This window comes from Dama dama, chromosome 24 (assembly GCF_033118175.1).
Source record: "Dama dama isolate Ldn47 chromosome 24, ASM3311817v1, whole genome shotgun sequence".
NCBI lineage: Eukaryota > Metazoa > Chordata > Mammalia > Artiodactyla > Cervidae > Dama > Dama dama.
Genome location: NC_083704.1, coordinates 13,485,218 through 13,508,355, shown reverse-complemented (window position 1 = coordinate 13,508,355; position 23,138 = coordinate 13,485,218). Strand labels below are relative to the sequence as shown.

General features: G+C 44.0%; 1 protein-coding gene and 1 non-coding gene across 3 annotated transcripts in view; one reads left to right on the top strand and one right to left on the bottom strand.

Moving 5' to 3' along the window:
* Nucleotides 1-3,967: 3,967 nt before the first annotated feature.
* The window catches only part of UBP1 (upstream binding protein 1), a 65,289-nt gene continuing 46,118 nt past the window's right edge, over nucleotides 3,968-23,138 (top strand). For both annotated transcript variants that reach the window (XM_061127691.1, XM_061127690.1), the window contains exons 1-2: nucleotides 3,968-4,149; nucleotides 20,772-20,923. In XM_061127691.1, the coding sequence (XP_060983674.1) occupies nucleotides 4,037-4,149; nucleotides 20,772-20,923 (265 nt within the window). In that variant the 5' untranslated portion in view covers nucleotides 3,968-4,036. The remainder of the gene's footprint in view (nucleotides 4,150-20,771; nucleotides 20,924-23,138) is intronic.
* On the bottom strand, nucleotides 12,591-12,697 carry LOC133046372 (U6 spliceosomal RNA). Its single transcript, XR_009690502.1, has one exon. It is a non-coding gene; the product is annotated as a U6 spliceosomal RNA (small nuclear RNA).

The following is a 23,138-nucleotide window of genomic DNA, read 5'->3' as shown; positions in this document are numbered from 1 at the left end:
CTAAGATCATGTCATCCAGCCCCATTACTGCATGGCAAACAGAAGGGGAAAAGATGGAAGTAGTGACAGATTTCCTCCTCTTGGGCTCCAAAATCACTGTGGGTGGTGACTACAGCCATGAAATCAGAAGACAATTGCTTCTTGGCAGGAAGGTGATGACAAACCTAGACAGTGTACTGAAAAGTAGAGACATTACTCTGCCAACAAAAGTCTGTATAGTCAAGGTTATGGTCTTCCCAACATATGGTCACGTATGTTTGTGAGAGCTGGACCATAAAGAAAGCAGAATGCCAAAGAATTAATGCCTGTGAACTGTGGTGCTGGAGAAGACTCCTGAAAGTCCCTTAGACAGCAAGGAGATCAAAGCAGTCAATCATAAGAGAGATCAACCCTGAATATTCACTGATGCTGAATATTGACTGAAGCTGAAGCTCCAGTATTTTGGTCATCTGATGTAAACAGACAACTTGCTGGAAAAGTCCCTGATGCTGGGAAAGATGGAGAGCAGAAGAAGGCATCAGAGGATAAGATGGCTGGATGGCATCACTGATCCATTGAACATGAACTTGGGCCAACTGCGGAAGATGGTGAGGGACAGGGAGGCGAGGTGCCCTGCAGTCCGTGGGGTCGCAAAGGGTCAGACGCCACTGGGTGACTGAACAACAAGCAGCCGTGTGGTCCCAAACACTGAGTCAGTGAGGTTTCTGGATGTGGATCCTCTTGCCTGGTTAAGCCTTCACGACTGCAGCCTGGACGTCATGACTGTGACTTTATAAGAAACTGAACCAGAACAATACAATTAAACTGCACCTCACCCCACAATGTGTTGGGGCAGTTTTTGCTTATTGGAGTAGGTTATAAATTGATTCAAAAGACCTACAAAGTTTAAAAATGAATTGTATCAGCTTAGATTGGAAGGGACAGCCATGAAGAAAGGTCTTCAGACTTCTGCACAACTATGGACAGGAAGCAGCTGAGAAAACGAGTTAGCTGTAAACATGGGCTACTTTTTATGGAACTGGAAGGACAACTCAGAAGGTGCAGCCAAGAGCCCAGCAGATGGAGAAAAGAGCCACTGAGTATTCCCAGGAAGTTGACAGAATCCTAATCAAGGAACCGACAGTATTTACCCAGTGAGACTTCAGAATTTTTATGGACTAGTAACTACTGTGTGCCTTTTATTGCTGTCCTTTTAGAAGGGAAATGCCTATAGAGGCAGTCTCCTGTGCATCTCTCATCATTGTGGTGGTGATTGGTGCAGATCTGCTGTCTTTTTAATTCACAGAACTTCACATGGAGAGGAACCACTTGAATTACACCCAAGAAACTACATCCAAGAGCCTCATCTGCTCCAGGACCTCACAAGATTTTGGAACTTAATGCTGTAATGGAATGAGAACTTCACATGGGCCTGGGGAGAAGACGAGTTTATGCTGCATGTGGAAAGAATGCAAAACATTTGTGGTCAGAGGGTGATTCTGGAAGTTTTAAGACATGATCCTCAAATGATTTAACTCTCCGCCCATCAATCTGATTCTGTGGCTGCTTGACTAATAGAATACAATGCAGAATAAACATTCTGTATCGGTTTCTGGTCCCAGGCCTTAAGTGTTAAGGAAAAAAAAACAATGATAATTGTTAAAGATGGACGGACCATGATTATAGGTACAGGGACCACTGCAATGGAATTTTGCAGTTGGGGAGACTGGGCTCAACAAGACTGAAGTCAAAGTGTTAGTTGTGTCCAACTCTTTGCAACCCCATGGACTGTAGCCTGCCAGGCTCCTCTGTCCATGGAATTCACCAGGCAAGAATACTGGAGTGGGTAGCCATTCCTTTCTCCAAGGGATCTTCCCAACCCAGGGATTGAACTTGGGTCTCATACATTACAGGAAGAGTCTTTACCATCTGAGTCGCCTGGGAAGCCCCAAAATAGATGTAATATCTAGAGCTGTGACAGCCATCTTGAGACATGTGTGCTCAGTCATGTCTGACTCTTCAGTGCAAGGAGTATCCCACCAGGCTCCTCTGCCCATGGAATTTTCCAGGCAGTGGGGTGCCATTTCCTACTCTAGGGGATCTTCCCAACTCAAGGATTGAAACTGCACCTCATGCTTCTCCTGCATTCGCAGATGGATTCTTTACCACTAGCGCCACCTGGAAAGCCCAAGGAGACTGAGCTCAACCCACATACAGCAAATTCTCTAAATGGGAATTTAAAGCCAAGGAGGAGGGCAGAGGTCAGCGGATGGAAAATTGCTAAGAGGAAACATAAAAGGTAAGGGGGTTTCTGGTTGAACCCACCTAATAGGTTTCTTGTTGAAGGCAGGCGAGAGTGATCAGATATTACCTAGGTGATGGTGGAGACTAAGGAATCTGATCAGATACAGAAATAAAGGCTTCCTAAAATGACTCCTTCCTGCTAGACCTGAATTTTACAGATAGGACAGGAGAAGATTGGGAGCCTGACTCAAGTTCGCTCAAGCAAAGAATCTTTGTCCTAAAACACCAGTAACTTCTCCTACTTGTCTTTTGGAACTTGCCTTTGGATTCCAGCTGCCGAGCTGTGTCGATGTCAAGACCACACGGAAAGTCCACGTGTAGGTATTTCAACAGTCCAACTGAGGTCCGGGTCCACAGTCACCATCAGCAATAGACATGAATATGGGGATCCTTGACTCGACCGGAAAGACCCTGGATGGGAATACCCCTATGTCCAGCGAACTCCAGAACCATAAACAGTAACAACAGCATAACGGCCTGAGACCGAACCCCTCCTTTAACTCAAGCTCGCCAAACTGCTCAGGGTCGTTAGTAGTCGAGATAACTTTCCGGAGCCCTTTCTCGGGAGCACTGATTGGCTTGCACTCACGTCAGTCAAGACTTTCTGCCTAACGGGTCGTTCAGCCCCCCGAGAGGGAGTTGAACAGCCAATAGTCCGCTGATGGCTAAGACGCATAACCCATCTCGCCATCTATAGAGTGGGCAAAACCCAGCCACTACCCACAAAGACCACATGAGACCAAAGCACTCCAGAAGTGGGGCTTAGGGCGGCTTCCTCCAGCACGGCCCAATAAATTCTCTCTTTTGGCAGCAAATTCAGTCCTAGAACCCGCCCAAGAGGAAGAAGATTTTGATTGGTGGTTTAGTATAGAGGCACGGGGACTCACGGGAGCCTCGATCAGGCGCTTGCCATTATTGTTCAGGTCGCCTGTCAATCAGCCTGCCTTTCGGGATGTGCGGAAACGGGCGGCCCTGTGGCTCCGCCTCTTCCCGGGCTGGCGCGCAGGGAGGCCGCCAGGCCGCGGAGGCTGGGGACCTGCCGTGTGGGCGGAGCCGCCCGACACTGCCCCGCGGTTCCCTCACAGCTAAGTGTCGGGAGGGCCGCGAAACCCCGGGCGGGGCGGGGCGGGGCGGGCCCGGGGCGGGCCGGGCCCGGGGCGAGCGCGGGGGCGGGGCCGCGGCCGGGGCGGGGCCGCGGGAGGCGGAAGCGGCGAGCGAGCTCGAGCCGGAGCCTCGCAGAAACCAGCCTTCGGGCCGGCGGTGCGGCGTCGGCGGGGTGGGCCGGGGCGGCGGGGCGCTCGAGCCGGGGCGGGCGGGCCGAGGGCCGGGGGGTCGAGGCCGGTGGTAGGGTGACGGGCGGGCTGCGCTCCCGCTCCCGCGCGTTCCCGGGGAGGATGCGACCGGGGGCCTCGGGGCGGGGCGGGCGGCGGCAGCGGCGGCGCTAGCGCTAGCGGCGCAGGGGGTGGGCGGCGGCGGCGGCGGCATGAGGCGCGGGGCCGGCGCCCGCGGGAGGGAGGCGCTGCCGGCGGCCCGGCCGCTCCCGCTGCAGCTGCTCGCCGGGCTCGCCGTGCCCTGCCCGCGCGGCCCCGGCTGTTCTCATCCCGGCCGCCGCCCGGGCCGCTGCTGGTGACCACTCGCCGCTCCGCCGGAGGCTTCACCCGCGCCCTCCCTCAGGACGCGCCCGCGGAGCTCCGGCCCCTGCGCCCCGCTCGCGGAGACCGCGCCGCGCGCCGGGCGGCGGCGAGGCCGGAAGATGGCCTGGGTGCTCAAGATGGACGAGGTGATAGAGTCCGGGCTGGTGCACGACTTCGACGCCAGCCTCTCGGGCATCGGGCAGGAGCTGGGCGCCGGCGCCTACAGCATGAGGTACCAGTGCCCGGGGGCGGGCGGGCGGAAGCCTCCGTCTCCTTGGGAAGGGCCTGCACGACCCTGGGCCTCTGCCCGCGCCATGGAGCCCCGCGGGCCTCTGCCCACCGCGGTGGCGGGCGGCGGAGGGCGGCCCCGCAGGCTTCGGCCCCGCGGGCCGCTCCCGAGGGCTACAGTTTTGCTGTAAAATACGCCCCGCTGTTAGGATGACTCGAGTTGGGGGAAGGGGCCACCTCGCCTTGCAAATGATTTACAAGCCACTTAGAATTGGAATAAGGTGTGCGAAATGGTAGGGCTTGTGTTGGGAAACACTCTCCAAGGTTTTGGTGCCAGTTCCTACTCTGTTCTACATTGTAGTCTTTCCTGGTTACAAATTTTAATCTCTTGTTATTCCAATAGTAAGTATATCATAACTGGAAGTATCCGCATGGGAGAAATAGCACAGTAACTTAGGTTTTGTTGTTTTTTATTGTCTCAAAGTGAGGTTTTTTTTTCATTGCGGGGTAATACCCTCCGAGGCTGTTTCCTTTTGAACAAGGCTTGAGGATGCACTGATTACACCACAAAAACAAGAGTTTGTTTAGTCTCTGCTCTCTGTACAAACAGCCATTCGTTTTGTTTAATTTTGAGAGGTATGAAACACATCTGAGCTTAGTCTCTTGCCTTGATCCTGAAGAAAATGCGCTTGTTTTTTCCTACCAGTTTGGTAGCTCTGTGTTTTTATCTTGTAGCACTTTTTATGGAAAAACAGTCTGCATACTATACATTCATCCGATTGAAGTGTAGACTTCAGTGGTTAGGCAGCTTTTCCTTAGTGCGAATTAAGTGAGATTTTCCATAGATGGTCTTTAACGCCTGGTGTCTTGAAAGTGCTGTCCAATTTCTCACTGCAGCTCTAGGGGAAGGACAGAGAGAATGAAAAGAAGAAAGCCTTGTGGGTCAGAGCAGGCCTCGGATGGTAGGGACTACTCCCTGAAATAATTCAGCTTTTCAGTCTTGAAGGGAAACTCTGAGCTGAAAGGGGGAGATGGTTTGTAGGGTGTGCAAGCGCCTGGAGGAAAGCCTTAGGTCACCAGTCTGTGACCCTGACCTGATCTGTGCAGGTCTTCCTGAACTTGGCACTTCCTGTCTCTGCAGCTGTGCAGCCTGAGGGCTCTGGATGAGGTGGCTTATTTTCTAGAACAACTGTCTTAGTTGTTGAGGAAATTGAGCTGCTGAAAGTCATAGGGTCACTCCTGTAGGCAGTACTAGAGGCACTGATTCCCTAGTGGGAACAGGAGCCATGGTGCTCCTGGAGACCCTGGACTTGCAGGCAAAGGCAGAAGAGAGCAGGTGAGGCAAATTCAGTTTATCCTCAATCAGGGTTAGTGAAGGTCTGCTGCTGAGAGCTTTGCTTATTGAGGGCTATTGTGAGCTGTTATTGAGAGACGACTTTAGATTTCTAGAGTTCTGTTTGTTTCAGAACCAGGTTCATTAGTTGGCCATTTGTTTCAGCCAACTAATGAACATTTTGTTTGTGGCCTAGAAAGAAAATTTTGATATTAAACCTTTTTACTACCTTGTTCTTTTAATGTCTGACATCTTTGTAACTCTGTGTCTTTAAACAACACTTGCCATGAGGAAACTTTTTTCCAGTGATCGTCTTCAGTTAGTGGTTCCGTGGTGTATGTCTTTTACTCTGAATTTTCAAGTGTCTTTGAAGGCAAATACCACTTTTAAGGAGCCTGTTTATTTATTTTTTTTTATTTATTTGGGTCCTCAAAATCTGAGAAGAGCCAGGAGACTACTTGCCTCTTGCAAATTCAAGGCCCTTCATTTGAAATGCGAGCTTGGGCAGATTCCAAGATTGCCCTGATCTAGAGAAGGTCTGAAGAAAGCTTGGGGCTGTTGGAGACCTCCTTTGATGGCCCTTGTGCTTCCCATGCCTGGCCCTGGAGCTGGGAGTGCCCAAGCCCCTCTGCTCTGCAGGGCAGTGGCCTCCTTAGGCATCAGGGAAGCGGGACATGCCCGAGTTCCAGGGAGGTAAGGCTTGTGATTTTTGTCTATTTCATTTCTTCTCTCAAGTTCAAGAAGTAAACTTGAGGTGCTCAACTTAAAATTACTGGAAAAGCGACTTCTTGATACAAATTTGCTCTGGAGGCAACTTTCCATTTTCAGAGTGAAGTATGCTTACTGCATGTGCTTTTTAAATGCTTAAATCAAGAGGTATTTCTAAATACTTCTTTTAGGAAATGATTGCTTCAGCTTTGGGGGAAGACAGCATGAAAGAAACCTGTGGTTTCTCTCAATGGCCTGACAGTTTTGAAATGTATGTTTGCATTAAACAATGTAGGCTGATAGTATTGGATTATGATGAGGCTAATTTCTGGTAAAATCCTTGCTTCTTCCCTTTTGTTCTCTACACTCCAGTCTTCACTGTGTGTTTTTCTTCTGTGTGTAGCCAGTACCCCATTTGTATATAAGGGATAGGCTGCTGCAGATGCTGTTTGAAATGAGGCAGGTCATAAGTATTTTTTAAAATCTAAGTTACAGCATCAGAAGTCTAGAGATGGTCAGAGACCTTAGAAGGCTCATAGGCCAGTCCTGTTCTTCTAAGTGAGTAAACCTAAGCTGGTAGATGTTAAAGTGATTGTTAGTAAAGTGATTGTCAGTGGCACTAGCAATTCAACAGAGGAGTGAGTTTCCCCTCACTGAATGAAGGCCGAAACCCATTGTAACTTGAAATCTGGGTCATACATGTTCTGTGAAGTAAGGAGCAGATAACCAAAGGACTCGAAAAAGTAAAACTCAGTAAAACTCTTCTAGGAAGTTCTTTTGGGCCTCCTGGTAATTTTCATTCCATCTTAAGGGTTTGCAAAATATATATAATTTATAGTAAGTTAATTTTCAAGATTAAGGAATAATCTGAAAAAATTTTTTTAAAATGTTATTTCTTTATGCATAAAAACATTTTTGATACTAAATCATTCCCTTCCCAAAGAGCATTGGCCTGAGCTCTGTAAAACTTCACTATGGTTTAAATCTGTTTTGAAACAAAAGGTGTACTTTACATATATTCTCAATTGGGAGGTACATTTGTAGTTTATCAATAATTTGCTAAATCAAAACTGGTTTGAGATGAAGACAGATTTTCTGTACTGATTAAAAAGTTAAAAGGTCAGTTTATAGACCCTTGGAGGAAATGGGAAAATTTCAACTTTGTGATCAGTGTTAATAAAAGATGACTGAGGATATATTTTACTATGTAACTACTAACAGCTGATGGTTTTCTGCGGGTCTCATGCTAAAGCAGAATGTTCTGGAGTGGATGACATTTCTTGGGAGTATAGGAAGTTTTCACAGTCAGTGAAATTTCAGAAATTTATTATGGTGGTACCTGAGACTACTTCCAGAATTGGCAATAATTTCTATAAAATTCTTCATTTCAAATTTCAAAAGCTTTTTCTGGGTTTAATATTAAAAGAATTCAGTAAATTGTTGGTTAAAAAAAAAAGACATTTCAGAGTATAGTGTCCACATTGGACTTTATAATTAATAACTAAATTATAATCAAATTCACTTAATTAAATAAAATTCATTACTCTAAAGCAGGGATTGGCAAAGTTTTTCTATAAAAGGCCAGATAGCAAATATTTAAGGCTTTGTAGGCCGAAGGATCTCTGTCACTCTATTTTGTTTGTTTACAACCTTTTAAAAAATATAAAAGCAATTCTTAGGTCCTGGTTGTATAAAAACAGGCCAGCTGAGTTTGGCCTTTGGGCTGTAGCTAGTTGACCCCTGCTCTAAAGGATAGATTCTAATAATATACTTTGATTGCCTTGGAGAAACATTTGCTGAGTATTGAAACCTTATATTCGAAAAGTAATATTTATGTAGACTGACCATTCACTCAGTTAATTTATACATAGCCTATTGTTTGTCCATGGATTTCATTGTGTTCAATTTTTAAAATCAGGGCGGTCCCCTCATTCCCCTAAGAGTAACTTCAGTACAGTTTGTGTCCTTCATTCAGTGTTGTTTGAAACTTGATGTTTTATTGATATAGTCTCATAATTTGAAGTGTTTCATCAGAGTAACACTTGACAGTTTTCCAGGACAACCTAAATGTTTACTTTCGGAGGAAAGGAAAAAAAAGATGTTTGATCCTTTTGTTGTTGTTGTTGTAGGTTCTGTTACTGAATTTAGAAGTTCTGTCATTTTTGTTTTGCTTGCTTTGGAACATATCTGATAGATGGACGTGAAACTGTTCTGTGCTGAATCTTGATAGTAGAGTCTTTCTGTTTTAAACTTTGTGCGTTTGAGTTAGGATTTACAAGTTCAAATAGTGTAGAGAGCTAACATCTACACTTTACCCAGTATCTCCTACTTCCATAATCAGAGTACAGTTTTCAAAACTGCCTTGGTACAGAACTGTTAGCTGAAGAACAAAATTTATTTGGATTTCAGTGTTGTTTTTTTTTTCTCCCTGTATTGCCTTTTTTCTAATCCATGTTCTGTCTGGGATCCCATATTGCCTTTATTTTTTATCTCTTTCAATGACAATCCCTTAGCCTTTCCTTCTCTTTTATGACTCTGATACTTCTGCTATGTAGTAACTAGAAATGTTACGTCTTTAAACATGTGACAGTTTTTTGAAGGCAAACATAGACTATACCTATGAATACTATTCGGCTTTCAAAGGATCTTTGTCATTCAGCAGAATGATTTTGAGGAGAGTAGAACCCTGTTGGTGTCTTTTTATTATGGATTACTTTGTTTCAGTCTATCTGAATAGAATAGCATACTGTATGTTTTGTAGTCCATTCATAATCAGAAACTTTTACATTTCACTAATTTATTTGAGAAAACAATTATAAACTATTATACATTACCACAAATATATTTTATTTGACAACTTTTTTTCAAAACCAAATATGTGAAGAATGGCATTCTCTTATACTTGCAAATTTATTTAATGTCTGGCATAGTAAAGCAGATGGATTCTCTTACCTGCTAGTAGAGTATACTATTTTGGTTGACATAAGTGAAGAAAGTTCAGCCTCACATAGATAATGTGGTTGGAAAAGGAGAGATTATTTTAATAGCCGTTTCAGATTATCCTGGATATTCTTCTTTGATAGTATAGTAGCCTATCAGCACTTGACAAGAGGCAGTTTCTTAAAGTTGCAATGTGGAATCTGAAACTGTGTCAATGTACTTTTTGTATTGTTACATTAGAATCAGTTGGTCTGTTTTGAACTTTGACTGGGTCTCTGAACCTGTATACTTTTAAATGTGCAAGTATTGGTCATTTGGAAAATAATGATTTCTTGAGTTTTGCAAATCTCAATGTTCTCATTTTTCACTATGCAATACCAAAAAATCACATTCCTCAGTATCACCACCATCTCATCAGAGAAAGCATGTGGTGGAAGGAGGGTGCAGATTTTGTCATTGGTAACAAATGCTGTCATAGTTGTTTTCCTTGAAATAAAGGGCTCACTTTATTTTTGAGAAAATTTCTGTCAAATACTCAGAAATGAATAATCATAGTTTGTCAGTTTTTAAGTAAAAATGATATTCTGTAAGAGAAGCTGCTTAATCCATTCACAGATCAGTTTCATAAAAACCTTTTCTTTAGAAAACCATTGCACTTAGGTGTGCAACAGAAATACATTATACCTACCCAAGGACCAGTATTTAATAAAGTTAATGTTTTTATACAATGACTGCTTGTGTAGCTTGGTGCTACTGCGTCGATTCATGCCAAGGCACCTGCAGCTTTAACCAGCATCGGTTTTGTGCAAATGTCAAGAGTGAAAAAGGCAAATAATGGTTTAGTATTATTCTGAGCATAGATCTGACCTCCTGAACCCCTGAAGATCTCAGGTTCTCCAGGATTTCTACAATCATACTTTGAGAACTTCTCATCTGATATGTGCCTAGAGTGTGGATATTTAAAGTATTTTCTACTAAATTAAAAACAAACCCACTCTTAAAGTTCAGAGAGCCCCGCAAAGGGAAGAAATAGGATTTGAAGTTGGGGGTCTGACCTCCACTTCTTTCCACTGCACCTGTTGGCTGCTCACCAGCGAATAACTGAGAAGTCTTCTCAAGGTGGAAGGTGATCTTTCTGGATAGAAGGAAAATCACATGTGAATGCTGTATTTTCTTTTCTTCTTTTATCTTTCTTTTTTTTTCTCTCTCTCTCTTCTCTGCAGGACCTTGCTGAACTTATTAGTTCTAATAATTTTAGGGGCTCAGATATCCTAGTTAATATCTTTAAATAGTGATGGGTTTGTTTCTTCCTGTGTAATCTTTACATTTCATTTTCTTGCCTTAGTGTGGGATAAGCCTTAGACTTCACTGCAGTGTTGTTTAGAAACACCAAGAACTTGAGTCTTTAGTCTACTTACTGATTAGAGAGAATGCTTCCAAAGTTTCATAAATAGGTTGTCTCTGTTCCTAGCTGAGATTGAGCCTCAATTTTCTTTCTTTCTTTTTTTGGCTCGCCTGTCCTTTTATTTTATTTTTTTCGCCTGTCCTTTTAAAAAAGCATTAAGGCTGTGTCAGCTTCATGTGAGCTGGATAACTTTCTTTTTATGGGCTAAATATTTTTTTGTGTGCTCAGTCGTGTCTGACTCTTTGTGACCCCATGGACCGGGCCTGCCAGGCTCCTGGGTCCATGGGGATTCTCCAGGCAAGATTACTGGAGTGGGTTGCCATGTCCTCCTCCAGGGGATCTTCCTGACCCAGGGATCGAACCCAGATCTCCTGCATTGCAGGCGGATTCTTTACCATCTGAACATGGGACTTAATTTTTTCTTCAAGGTTTTAAATAAAGCTTTTTATAAAGACAATCTGGACTAGATGATTTTATTTTATTTTTGGCTACATAGGTGTTTGCCTGTTTAAATTTACTTAATGGGCATAGGAAATTCACAATTTATCTTAGTTGTGGGAATTTTTTTCCAAAAAAATTTTTTTTAAACTGCTGTCTCCAATATTTGTGATTACACCATTTCTCTCACTCCATGTGTTTCTTGTGTGTTTTCCTTCTTCCGTGACCTATTTCAGAAGTTTGTCTATATCTAGTATTTTGTAAGAAATCAGATTTTGGTTTTGTTTTTCTTTATTGTGTTTTCTGTTTTATTTTTGTAGTTCTTTCCTGTTTTGATTACTCTGATTATTTTCCGTCTTTGGTTAGGTGCTTTCTTTCTCCTTTGGTGTGCTTCTAATCCATTCGTAGCTATACATTTATCTGTGAGTTTCTCTCCCAGGTTTTGAAGGCAGCACCTTTGTTTCCATTCAGTCCCCCCCCCCCCAAAGGTATTTACATTTTTATTTATTTTTATTTTTGACTGTGTGTGTCTTCATTGCTGTGTGGGGGTTTTTCTCTGGTTGCGGCAAGTGTGGCCTACTGTCTAGCTGCGGCGTGCAGCTTCTCATTGCCGTGGCTTCTCTTGTTATGGAGCATGGACTCTAGGGTGCCCAGGCCTCAGTAGTTGTGGCACATGGGGCTCAGCGGCTCTATGGCGTGCAGAATCTTCCCAGACCAGGGATTGAACCTGTGTCCCCTGCATTGGCAGGCAGGATTCTTAACCACTGGATCACCAGGAAAGCCTGTGTTTATTTTCTTGTTGTAGTCTTTTATATATTCTGGATACTAGCCTTGATTACACATATATGCCACAGATAACTCTCTTCTACTCCATGACACCTTCCCATTCTCTTTATGGTGGCTTTTAAACAGAAGGTCTTGATTTGGATACGGTCAGATTGACCAGCCTTTTCATTTATAGTCTTTCCCTACTCTGAGGTCATTAGAGTACTCTTACAGTCTTTTCTGAAGGTTTATTACTTTACATGTTACATCTAAGTTTACAGTCTCTCTAGAGTTGTGTTTTTTCCTTCTGTTTTTGGTATTGTATGAGAGAAGGCCTGTTAGTTGCAGTTGCCGTTGTATGAGCCTGCAGTTTACCTAAGATCTTTGAAAAGACTGTTTATTTCTCACCTCTATTTTTTGCAATTCGAAAATTTTTATTTAGTTTTTAAACTTATTTATTTTAATTGGAGGCTAATTACTTTACAATATTGTAGTGGTTTTTGCCAAACATTGACATGAATCAGCCACAGATGCACATGTGTCCCCATCCTGAACCCCCCTCCCCATCCCATCCCTCTGGGTCATCTCAGTGCGCCGGCCCTGAGCGCCCTCTCTAATGCATCGAACCTGGACCGGCGGTCTGCTTCACATATGATAATATACACGTTTCAACACTACCCTCTCAAATCATCCCACCGTCGCCTTCTCCCATAGAGTCCAAAAGACTATTCTTTAAATATGTGTCTCTCTTGCTGTCTCGCGTATAGGGTCATCGTTACCATCTTTCTAAATTCCATATGTATGCGTTAGTATATTGTATTGGTGTTTTTCTTTCTGACTGACTGCACTCTGTATAAAAAATGTGGAACGCTTCACGCATTTGCGTCTCATCCTTGCGCAGGGGCCATGCTAATCTTCTCTGTATTGTTCCAGTTTTAGTATATATGCTGCTGAAGTGAGCACTGTCTCTCACCTCTTTATACTGCCATTCTCTTATAAATCCAGGGCCCATCAGTGTTCTAAATCTGTTGTTCTCTTCGCAGATTCTGGATTCCATCCTTGTGTTCTTCGAAAGTACCCAGCTAGATGATGGTTTGTCATTACACTCTTGAATTTGATTTGTTAATACTCAGTTTAGGCTTTTTGCATCTATATTTATGGCTGACGTGAGCTTTTCACTTTCTTTTCTAGTTTTGTTGGTACCTAATTTTGATGTCACAATTGCATAAGTCTTCATAAGGAATAAGGTTAATTCCTCGGTTTTTGTCCTGTTGAATAGTTTGTATAGGAGCTGCCCCTGAAAGTCTGGTAGAACTCCTCTGGGAAAGTTTTCTCTGGGGGAAAATTTTTAACCACAGTATCAGTCTCTAGCATTTTTTTTAAGCTTTTTATGTCTTTATGATTTTATTTGCTTTGACTGTGCTGGCTGTTAATTGCTTTGCATGGTCTTTCTCTGGTTGTGGCCAGCAGGGCTCCCCTTCATTGTGGTGCGCGGGCTGCTAACTGCGATGACTTCTCTTGTGGAGCACAGGCTCTAGGCACTGTGGGCTCAGTAGCCGTGGCACAGGGAATTGGTTGCTCTGCAGCATGTGGGATCTTCCCGGACCAGCGATGGAACCCGTGTCCCCTGCATTGACAGACAGATTCTTATCCACTGCGCCACCAGAGAATTCCCCTAAAGTTTTTTATGTCTTAAAGTTTTGGTGTTACTTTTCTAGAAAATTGTTCATCTTATCCATATTTTCAAATAGGTTGCTATAGTTGTTAGTGATATTCTCTTTTTTTTTTTTTTTTTTTTTTTATTCTTCAACAATTTTTATTATAAGCAGGGTTATTGTTTCGTGGACAATTGCATTGTACTGCATTTTGAAGTTTTATATAGTTGAAGTAAAGTGAAGTGAAGTCGTGTCTGACTCCTTGCAACCCCATGGACTGTAGCCTAACAGGATCCTCCATCCATGGGATTTTCCAGGCAAGAGTACTGGAGTGGGTTGCCATTTCCTTCTCCAAGTGGGTTGCCATTTCCTTCTCCATGATATTCTCATCTTAACTAGTTTTTATATCATTAGTTACATCTTTTTTTACTCATCTTTATCAGTGCCTTCTCTTTTTGATCCTTCTCTCCTAGACGTGTATCTCATTTTTTAGGGCACGCTGGACCAGTCCTTTTGTGCACTTGACTCTTTTATTTTTTAACGTTTGGCAGTGCTGCGTCTTTGTTGCTGTGAGGGCCTTGGTCAGGTTGCGGCGAGTAGGGGCTGCTCTCCAGTTGCGACGGCGCGGGCTCCTCGTGGTGGCTTCCCTTGCGAAGCACGGACTCGAGGGCACACAGGCTTCAGCAGTTTCGGCATTTCTGCTCAGTAGTTGTGGCGTCCGGGCTGAGTTGCTCCCCAGTGTGTGGGATCTTCCCGGACAGGAAACCAGGACCTGCATTTTCTGCACTGGCGGATGGGTTCTTTCCCACTGAGCCAGGGAAGCCCCCTGCGCCTGGTTCTTGTTTCTCGGGACTGGGGGAAGTTCCAGATTTCCAGGACACTCCTTTTCTTGTGTTCAGCACGGTGCTCTGCGCTTGCTGGTTTCTGTAGCCAGCTCCCCATTCTGACCAGTTTCTAAAATTCTCCCACTTGACTCTCTGGAATTCTCAGTCTATCAGAAAAATCTCCTAAACGGTCAGTGTTACAGATTGAATTGTGTATCCCCCAAAAAGATATGTTCGAAGTCCCAGGCACCCCCCCCCACACACACACACACACAATGCCTCAGAATGTGACCTTATTTGGGAAATAAGGACTTGACAAAGGTAATCCAGTGAAAATGAGGTCATCGGGGTGGGCACTAGTTGAAGAGAACTGGTGTCCTTATAGAAAGCGGAAATCTGGACACACACACACACACACACACACACACACACACACACGGAATATCGAAGACACACTTATAGAAAGCGGAAATCTGGACACACACACACACACACACACACGGAATACCAAAGACACACTTATAGAAAGCGGAAATCTGGACACACACACACACACACACGGAATACCAAAGACACACTTATAGGAAGCGGAAATCTGGACACACACACACACACACACACACGGAATACCGAAGACACACTTATAGAAAGCGGAAATCTGGACACACACACACACACGGAATACCGAAGACACACTTATAGAAAGCGGAAATCTGGACACACACACACACACACACACACGGAATACCAAAGACACACTTATAGAAAGCGGAAATCTGGACACACACACACACACGGAATACCGAAGACACACTTATAGAAAGCGGAAATCTGGACACACACACACACACGGAATACCGAAGACACACTTATAGAAAGCGGAAATCTGGACACACACACACACACACACGGAATACCGAAAACACACAGGAAGGAGCTGGCCATGGGCTTGGAGCACTGCACCTACAAGTGAGAAGCCCCCAGCATCCGCCACCAGACCCCAGAAGCTGCGAGAGAGGTCTTCCCTCCCAGTGCTCGGCCAACACCTGGATTCAGACTTCCGGCCCCTGAACAGTGAGACAGGAAACTGCTGCTGTTTTAAGCCTCTAGTTTCTGGTTCTTTGTTATGACAACCCTAGGAAACTAGTATAGCCGGCTCTGTCTCTTAATGCTGTCTTCCCCTACCCTACTCTTGTGGAAACCTGCTATCTGAGGATACTTGCCGTGAGACCCTCTCAACTGCCGGGGGCTTATTTTCCCAACCCTGCTCTTGCACCGGGAGCCTGGGGAGGGGTCCTTCTGGCTTCTCACAGCCCCCTCCGGACTGTTCTCTCCTTTTCTGCAAGCCCCCCAGCTTTGAATTTCATGCCACTGCTTGTCACCAGGTACTCAGTGATGGCAGCCATCTGGTTTGGGGGTCATTTCTTGTTTTAAAAATTCAAGATCCTGGCTCACCGTCAGAGGGAACAACGGCTAATCTGTTCATTTGTGGTGATTTCAGAAGATATTTAAATGGGCCTCCCAGCAGCCTGACACTTCTGTTCCTTGAGTGTCTTTCTTACAGTGACATCATCTCAGCTACTCAGTCCTGTGGTCACACATTAGACCTTGATTTACCCATCATGCGACCCACCTGTAATCTCAGATCCAGACTTCACCTGCTGCCCCCTGCCCTTCACTTGCTCCCTGGTTACCCTCCTCCTGCCATCATTAGACCCATTAAATTTATTCATACAACCACTGATGCTGCTCTCAGATCACAATTTCTCACCCTCTTGAAGCGGCTTCCCCAGTCGCTCAGTGGTAAAGAATCCACCTGCCAATGCAGGAAACTTGGGTTCGATCCCTGGGTCAGGAAGATCCCCTGGAGGAGGAAATGGCAACCCACTCCAGTTTTCTTGCCTGGGAAATCCCATGGACAGAGGAGCCTGGCGGGCTGCAGTCCATGGGGTCGCAGAGCGTCGGACAGGACCGAGCACGCACACACGTACCCTCTTGAGCGCCTGTTTTCTTCCCCAACCAGTGTAAATTTTCCCGGTCAATCACTGTAGTTGCTTCCCCACATATACCCTTGTTCTCTCGCCCCCTTTTGCTTTATCCCCCTGTCCTCTTTTGTTTAACACAGCCGTGACCCTGCTTAAATCTGGTGCTTCCTCTCCGTTACGTAGGTAGCAGAGGGGGGCTCTAGGCATCACTGATTGGGCCGCATGGGAAGTGCACCTGCTCCGCTCTCAAGCGCATCCCTTTGCTGGTTGGTGGTCTTACTGTGTCCTCTTCCAGTCCCTCTCGAGCTCTGCTTAAGGATGGGATGGCCCCATCTCAGACCCACAACTCTTCCTCCCAGGGCCTACTTTCAGTGGGATGTCCATACTTAGTACTTTACTGAAAAAATTGGACTTCTGAAATATGAACACACATACTGGCTTACAAATTTTTCTCGATGTGTTTGGGTGACTTATTTATCCTACTTTGGTTATTTTGGGTTCTTAAATCAGCAATTTAATGTATTTCATTGGTCTGGACTTTGCTGGGCCTTTATATCAAATCCTGCCTCTGCCCCATCTCCTCTCCTGAGACTTCAGTGTAAAATCTTCTCCCTTTCTCTCTTAACATCTCTTTGGCATTTTCTGTGCTGCCTCTCAGATAGCTTTTTGTTTCTGTTCCATTTTCCCTACATACTCTTTATTTCTGTGTGATCTTACTGTTAAACATTAGTTCTTTATTTCTTTCAACAAAGTAAGCTTAATTTTATCATATAGGTTCAGTGGTTCTGGCATCTTGAAGTCTTCGGTGGTATTGGTCTGTGTCCGGTCAGGAAGATAGAATGCACTGACATGTTTCAAGCAGAGAAGGGCTTAGTGAAGTATGTGATTGTGAAAGTGCTAGAAGGGTTCAGGGAGGAGGGCCGGACTGGTGGGGGCAAGGCTGCTGCCGCCTTGAACCTTCCTGCAGCTGTGGTCGCCTGCCTCTGCTCTTCCCCACTCCCTCGTCATTTCCCCTCAGAGCAACCTAACAAGGTTCCAGCTGGCAAGGTGTCTTATATACGCAGTCTTCAGACCTCTGATCCTCTGCAGCAGAGGTAGGAGAGCCTGGAATGCCCACAGACAGGATCTGGAACCGGGTAGATGCCATCTGTTGTTTTTGCTGTTGGTTCTTGCGCCTGAAGTTGTGTTTGTCTTTGCGCGCTTGGATATTTTTGGATACTGGCATTTCAGGATTAATTGGAATAATTCAAACCCTTGTGTCTTTTCATGTGCTTGTCAGATCCCTGGGAGACCTACCTGTCTGGAATATGAGGTTACAAAATCAACTGAATACCAGAACTTTCTTATGGCTCATCCTGGTAGAAATTATGATCTTAAATTGTCTGGAGATCTAGCTTTTCACTTTAGTAATGGTTGAATATCAGTGCTGCAGTTCATTCATCAGTTTAGCAGATATTTGAGCTCCTTTGTGCTAGATGCTGGGTTTTAAGTCTGTGAAGAGAAACCAATTTGGGGGGTAGTTATACTTACGGGGGATACAAATATAAGTCTACTATACTGTTGGAAAGTGAAATGCTTTGTGGATAAATACAGCAGGAAAGGAGCAGCTGGGAGTGCCCGTGGAGGATTACAGTTGTCACTGAAAAGGTGACGTTTGAATGCAGTGGGCCAGTAGGATGTCAGCAGAGCAGGGCCAGTGCAAAGGCCCCAGAAGAGTTGAGGAAGGAGGCTGGTGTGACTGAACCAGGTCCTTCCAAGGACTTTGGTTTCAAAACTGAGGTGATGAAGAGAGTGCAAAGGAATGAAATGGTCCGACTTCTGTTTGAAGAGGCTCACTCTGGCTGCTGTGTTGGTTGGAATGCATTGTCTTTCTAATAAAGTAAAAAGTTAATTGGGGTTGCATTAGCAGATGATCTCTACATGTTTATGTTTACTCAGGAGTTTTTAGCACCTACCAAAAGCATAGTAGGCTATGAAAATAAAGGTATTAGTCACTTATTCGTGTTTAACTCTTTTCAACCCAGTGGACTGTAGCCCGCCAGGCTCCTTTGTCCATGGGATTCTCCAGGCAAGAACACGTAGTGGGTAGCCAGCCCCTTCTTCAGGGGATCTTCTCAACCCAGGGATTGATCCTGCACTGTAGGCAGATTCTTTACTGTCTGAGCTACCATAACCAAGGGAATATAATGGTGGTGGCCTTCTAGAATCTGAAGCAAATAAAATTTTATTTACTGTATGTAGCAGTTTATTTATAAATAGCCAATCTTCTGCAGTCTGATGCCTTATGTAGGTAATGATCAACCAAGGCAGTTAGCATTAAGATCTTAAAATTATTCTCCATGTCACTTTTTAGTATGGTTAACTAAAGCATCTGATTTATAGCTCTCATCTCATTTTTTTCCTTTCTCACCAAGAAAACTTTTTTTTTGTTGTTTTGACCACACTGCACAGCTTGTGGGATTTTAGTTCCCTGACCAGGGATTGAACCCTGGTCCTCGGCAGTGAGATCATGGAGTCCTAACCACTGGACCACCAGGAAATTCTCTCACCCAGAACACTTTAAATAATTACATATATGTAAAATAGAATATATATTTATTTTCATCTACTGTGCAGCTATTTTGACTGCTATAGTTGTTTCATAAAGAGAGCTGCCCGGAGTCTTAAAGTACCATTTGTAAATTTTCTGAAAAGTTTTTATATCTCTTTGTCCTAGAAGAGGGCCGGAGACCATTGCTAACTATGCATTCCTCAGTTATACTTTTGACTTAGAAGTGTTTTGACATTTTCTAGGTATAAATGGAGGAGAATTAGTGTGTAATTTAGTCCCTGAATAATCAGTCTGATGCTTTAATAGAAGTGTATGTGGGAAGAGGAAATACAGGGTTTCCCTTTCGTTTCATTTATTTCCACATTTTTTTAAAGTTGAATTTAATTAAAATGGGCCAGCCAGATGTCTAAGTCAGTTAACAGCTCATAAGAACATACAAGCAGTTCAGACAAGTCTTTCAGGTCCTTGTTATAGTAGTTATTCATTTGGATATTTTGCTGTTTTACTTCTTATTGAGAAATGGACGTAGAAAGTCATCAGGGTATAAATGTACAGCTCAGCAAATTATCTTAAAACCCTACCCTTTATATGTTAATGGTGCAAATATAAAATGGTGCAGCCACTTTAAAAAAACAGTTTGGCAGTTTCTCAAAAAGGTAGATAGAGTTAACACATATATGACCCAGTAATTCTACTTCTAGATATAGATCCAAAGGAATTAAACATGTCTACACAAAACATATACAAGTGTTCATAGCAGCATATTAATAATAACCAAAAAATGGAAACAAGTCAAAGGTCCATCATCCGATGATAGATAATTAGCATATGGTCTATTCATACAATGGAATATCATTCGGCCGTAAGAGGGAATGACGTACTATACATGCTACAACGTGAATGGACGTTGAAAACACACCAGGTGTTAATAAAAGAAACCAGTCACAAAAGGTCACGTGATTCTGTTTGCGTTATATATCTGGAATAGACAGGTCCATAGAGACAAGCAGGTCAGTGGCTGCTCGGGTGATGGGTAGGGTGGGGGCATAGGGAGTGGCTGCTAGGGGTCTGAGAATTCTTTCTGAGGTGCCAAGAATGTCTTGGAATTAGATAGCAGTGAAGACTGCACAGCTCTGAATATACTGAAAGCCACTGAATCATACACTTTATAAGGGTGAATTTTCTGGTGTGTAAAAGAGCCGATTTTTTTAAAAAAGGCAAACCAAATACATCCATGTGTGTTTAGCCACCCAAGTTAACAATATAGACAGTGCCCCAGAAGATCCCCCCCACCCCCTCCTGATCAATGCCCCAAGTTATTCTTGGGGGAAAAAAATAGCAGCTGTTTATACTGCTACTGTTTGCTTCTCAGAAGAAGCCATTGTTTTAGACTCTGAGTGTGAAGCTTTATGCTCTCAGCACTTGGCTAAGCCTAGTAGGGAACTTTTTATAAAGTACCATTTTAATCAAATGCTTCTTTGTAATTTCATGGTGCCAGGGCGACCTACCTTTCAAAACAGGTGGCTGTTCTTTTTTAATAGAATGAGTTTTAAATTTTTAAAGAATTTTTTGATATAACTTTTTTTTTTTTAGTACCAGATATATTATTAGCCTGATCTCTTTATCAGTAGTTTGGACTTTATTAACTATTAAATACTGCTTACTTTAAATATTTCTTGTTTTAATACTTTTGCCCAATTATAGCCACCCACCCTTCTCTCTCCCACTAGAGATATGGGTTATTGAAGCTATCTTTTGGGGAAGCCAGATTAGCATTAATAGTTCTTTTACTCTACATATGGGGGGCGACTGAGTGGCATGCAGGATTTAGTTCCTTAACTGGGGATCCGAACCCATGCCCCCTGCAGTGGAAGTGCCAAACCCTTACCACTAGACCACAGGAAAGTCCCTCTTGATAATATCTGTGATCTTAAATTTTAAAAGAAACTACCCTTAAATACTTCTGTATGTTTTTACGTATTTTAAACCCAGAGTAAGGTCAGTGTTGCTTTTTCTTTTCAGCGATGTCTTGGCATTGCCCATTTTCAAGCAGGAAGATTCTAGCCTTCCGCTGGATGACGAGACCAAACACCCCCCCTTCCAGTATGTGATGTGTGCCGCGACCTCGCCCGCCGTGAAGCTGCACGACGAGACGCTCACGTACTTGAACCAAGGTCGGTATGGCCGCGTCGCACTCTGACCTAAGCGTTCGCAGAAATCCAAAGTGGCGTTTTGGCATCGCAGCCTGGATTAATGGTAATAATTGAAAATTAGGTTCCTTCTCTCAGACAACTTCAGTTGACAAAAACTGTAGAACGTTTTACTGTGAGCCAGCAAAGCAATAGTTTGTGGAAAGTGATTTCATAACAGAGGGTGTGGACCAAGATGTGTTATGGGGCGTTTCCAAGACAAAATGAAGAGAAGCAGGTAGGAAAGGATGTCAGTTATTTTTAGGAACATGGTTTCAGTGTGGAACCTGAGAATGACTCAGAAGTCCAGCTAGCAAGGGACTTGGTCTCGGGCATGAAGCAGATTTGTGCTGAGAATAGCCTGCACCAAGGTGGAGTCTGTGGCTAAAATAAACCGTGTCAAATATGGTTTCCGCTTAATGAGAATGCTATGTTTTGCTGATTTGAAAGTGAGAGTGGGCAGAATAGCAAATAGAGATGTGGGGTGGTTTACCATTAGAAAGATTAAAGAATTTCTTTGTGAGGTGCGCTGAGCAGTCGGAACACTGACCGGTGTGACTTACCAGTGTTAACAGAAGCACTGGGTTACGTAGGAGTCCGCTTGTTGGGTGCCGACATTTGTTGGGTACTGAGAGCTTGAGCGACTCTTATTTTTTGTTGGTTTCATTCATTTTATCTAATTGGCTGTGCCGGTTCTTTGTTGCTGCGCGGGCTTTTCTGTGGTCACGACGGGCAGGGGCTGCTCCCTAGCGCGGTGCAGGGGCTCTCTGCGGTGGCTTCCCTTGCTGGGGAGCGCGGGCTGGAGGTCTTCAGGCTCCAGGGGTTGTGCTTCCTCGGCTCTGGAGCACAGGCCCCGCGGTCGTGGGGCACGGGCTGAGCTGCCTCCTGGCGTGTGAGGTCTTCCTGGACCAGGGGGCAAGCCTGTGTCTCCTGCATCGGCAGGCTTATTCTTCAGCACTGAGCCAACAGGGAAGTCCTGGACTCTTGTTTTTAAAAGGAACTGAACATTTTTGTTGTTACAAAACGAGTACATATCTCATTGTACAAAAATTGAATATGTCAAGGGATAAAGCTGAAACTGGACTTCAGTTGGCATCCCCCTCAAGAAAAGCAGTTACATCCTAGGTGTGTTTCTTTGTGTGTGTATCTATTTTATTTCAGCAAAATGGGAATTAACATCTCTTCACGTAAGGGTTGGGCTTCCCTGGTACCTCAGCTGGTAAAGAATCCACCTGCAATGCAGGAGACACCAGTTCGATTCCTGGGTTGGGAAGATGCCCTGAAGAAGAGTTAGGCTACCCACTGCAGCATTCTTGGGCTTCCCTATGGCTCAGCTGGTAAAGAATCCGCCTGCAATGTGGGAGACCTGCATTTGATCCCTCGGTTGGGAAGATCCCCTGGCGGAGGAAACAGCTACCCACTCCAGTGTTCTGGCCTGAAGAATTCTATGGACTGTATAGTCCATGGGGTCGCAAAGAGTTGAACACGACTGAGTGACTTTCACTTGAGTATTTTGTGATTGCTTTTCTGTCAGTAAATAAAATCTTTAATTCCTCAAACTTTTGGAAAGAACTATAGATTTTAGACTACTTTAGTTAGTGCTTATTGTAAATTATAGAAGAAAAACTTTTTTTTAAGCTGAATTTTCATTTGACATACAGATTTAAGATTTATGAGGTTTTTCTTCAGCACTGAAGAAATTAGAATTCAGCTGAATTCTAATCTGTAGCCTATGGCGATACTCTTAATTTTGGTATTAATATTATTTTAGGATTTTGATGGGTAGGCATTCAGTTATTTGAGACTTGTTTCTTTCTTTTTTTTTTTTTTCCATTTATTTTTATTAGTTGGAGGCTAATTACTTTACAATTTTGTAGTGGTTTTTGCCATACATTGACATGAATCAGCCATGGATTTACATGTGTTCCCCATCCCAGTCCCCCCTCCTGCCTCCCTTCCCATTCCATCCCTCTGGGTCTTCCCAGTGCACCAGCCCCAAGCACTTGTCTCATGCATCAAACCTGGACTGGCGATCTGTTTCACACTTGATAATATACATGTTTCAATGCTATTATTTTAAAGAACCTTAATAGTTTATGCACTAATCTATTTTAGACATAAAAAGATCAGAAGAAACAATGTCGAGGTGAGGACATTCATTATAGCTTAGTTTCTAATGAGAAAAAAGGAAATAGCTGGA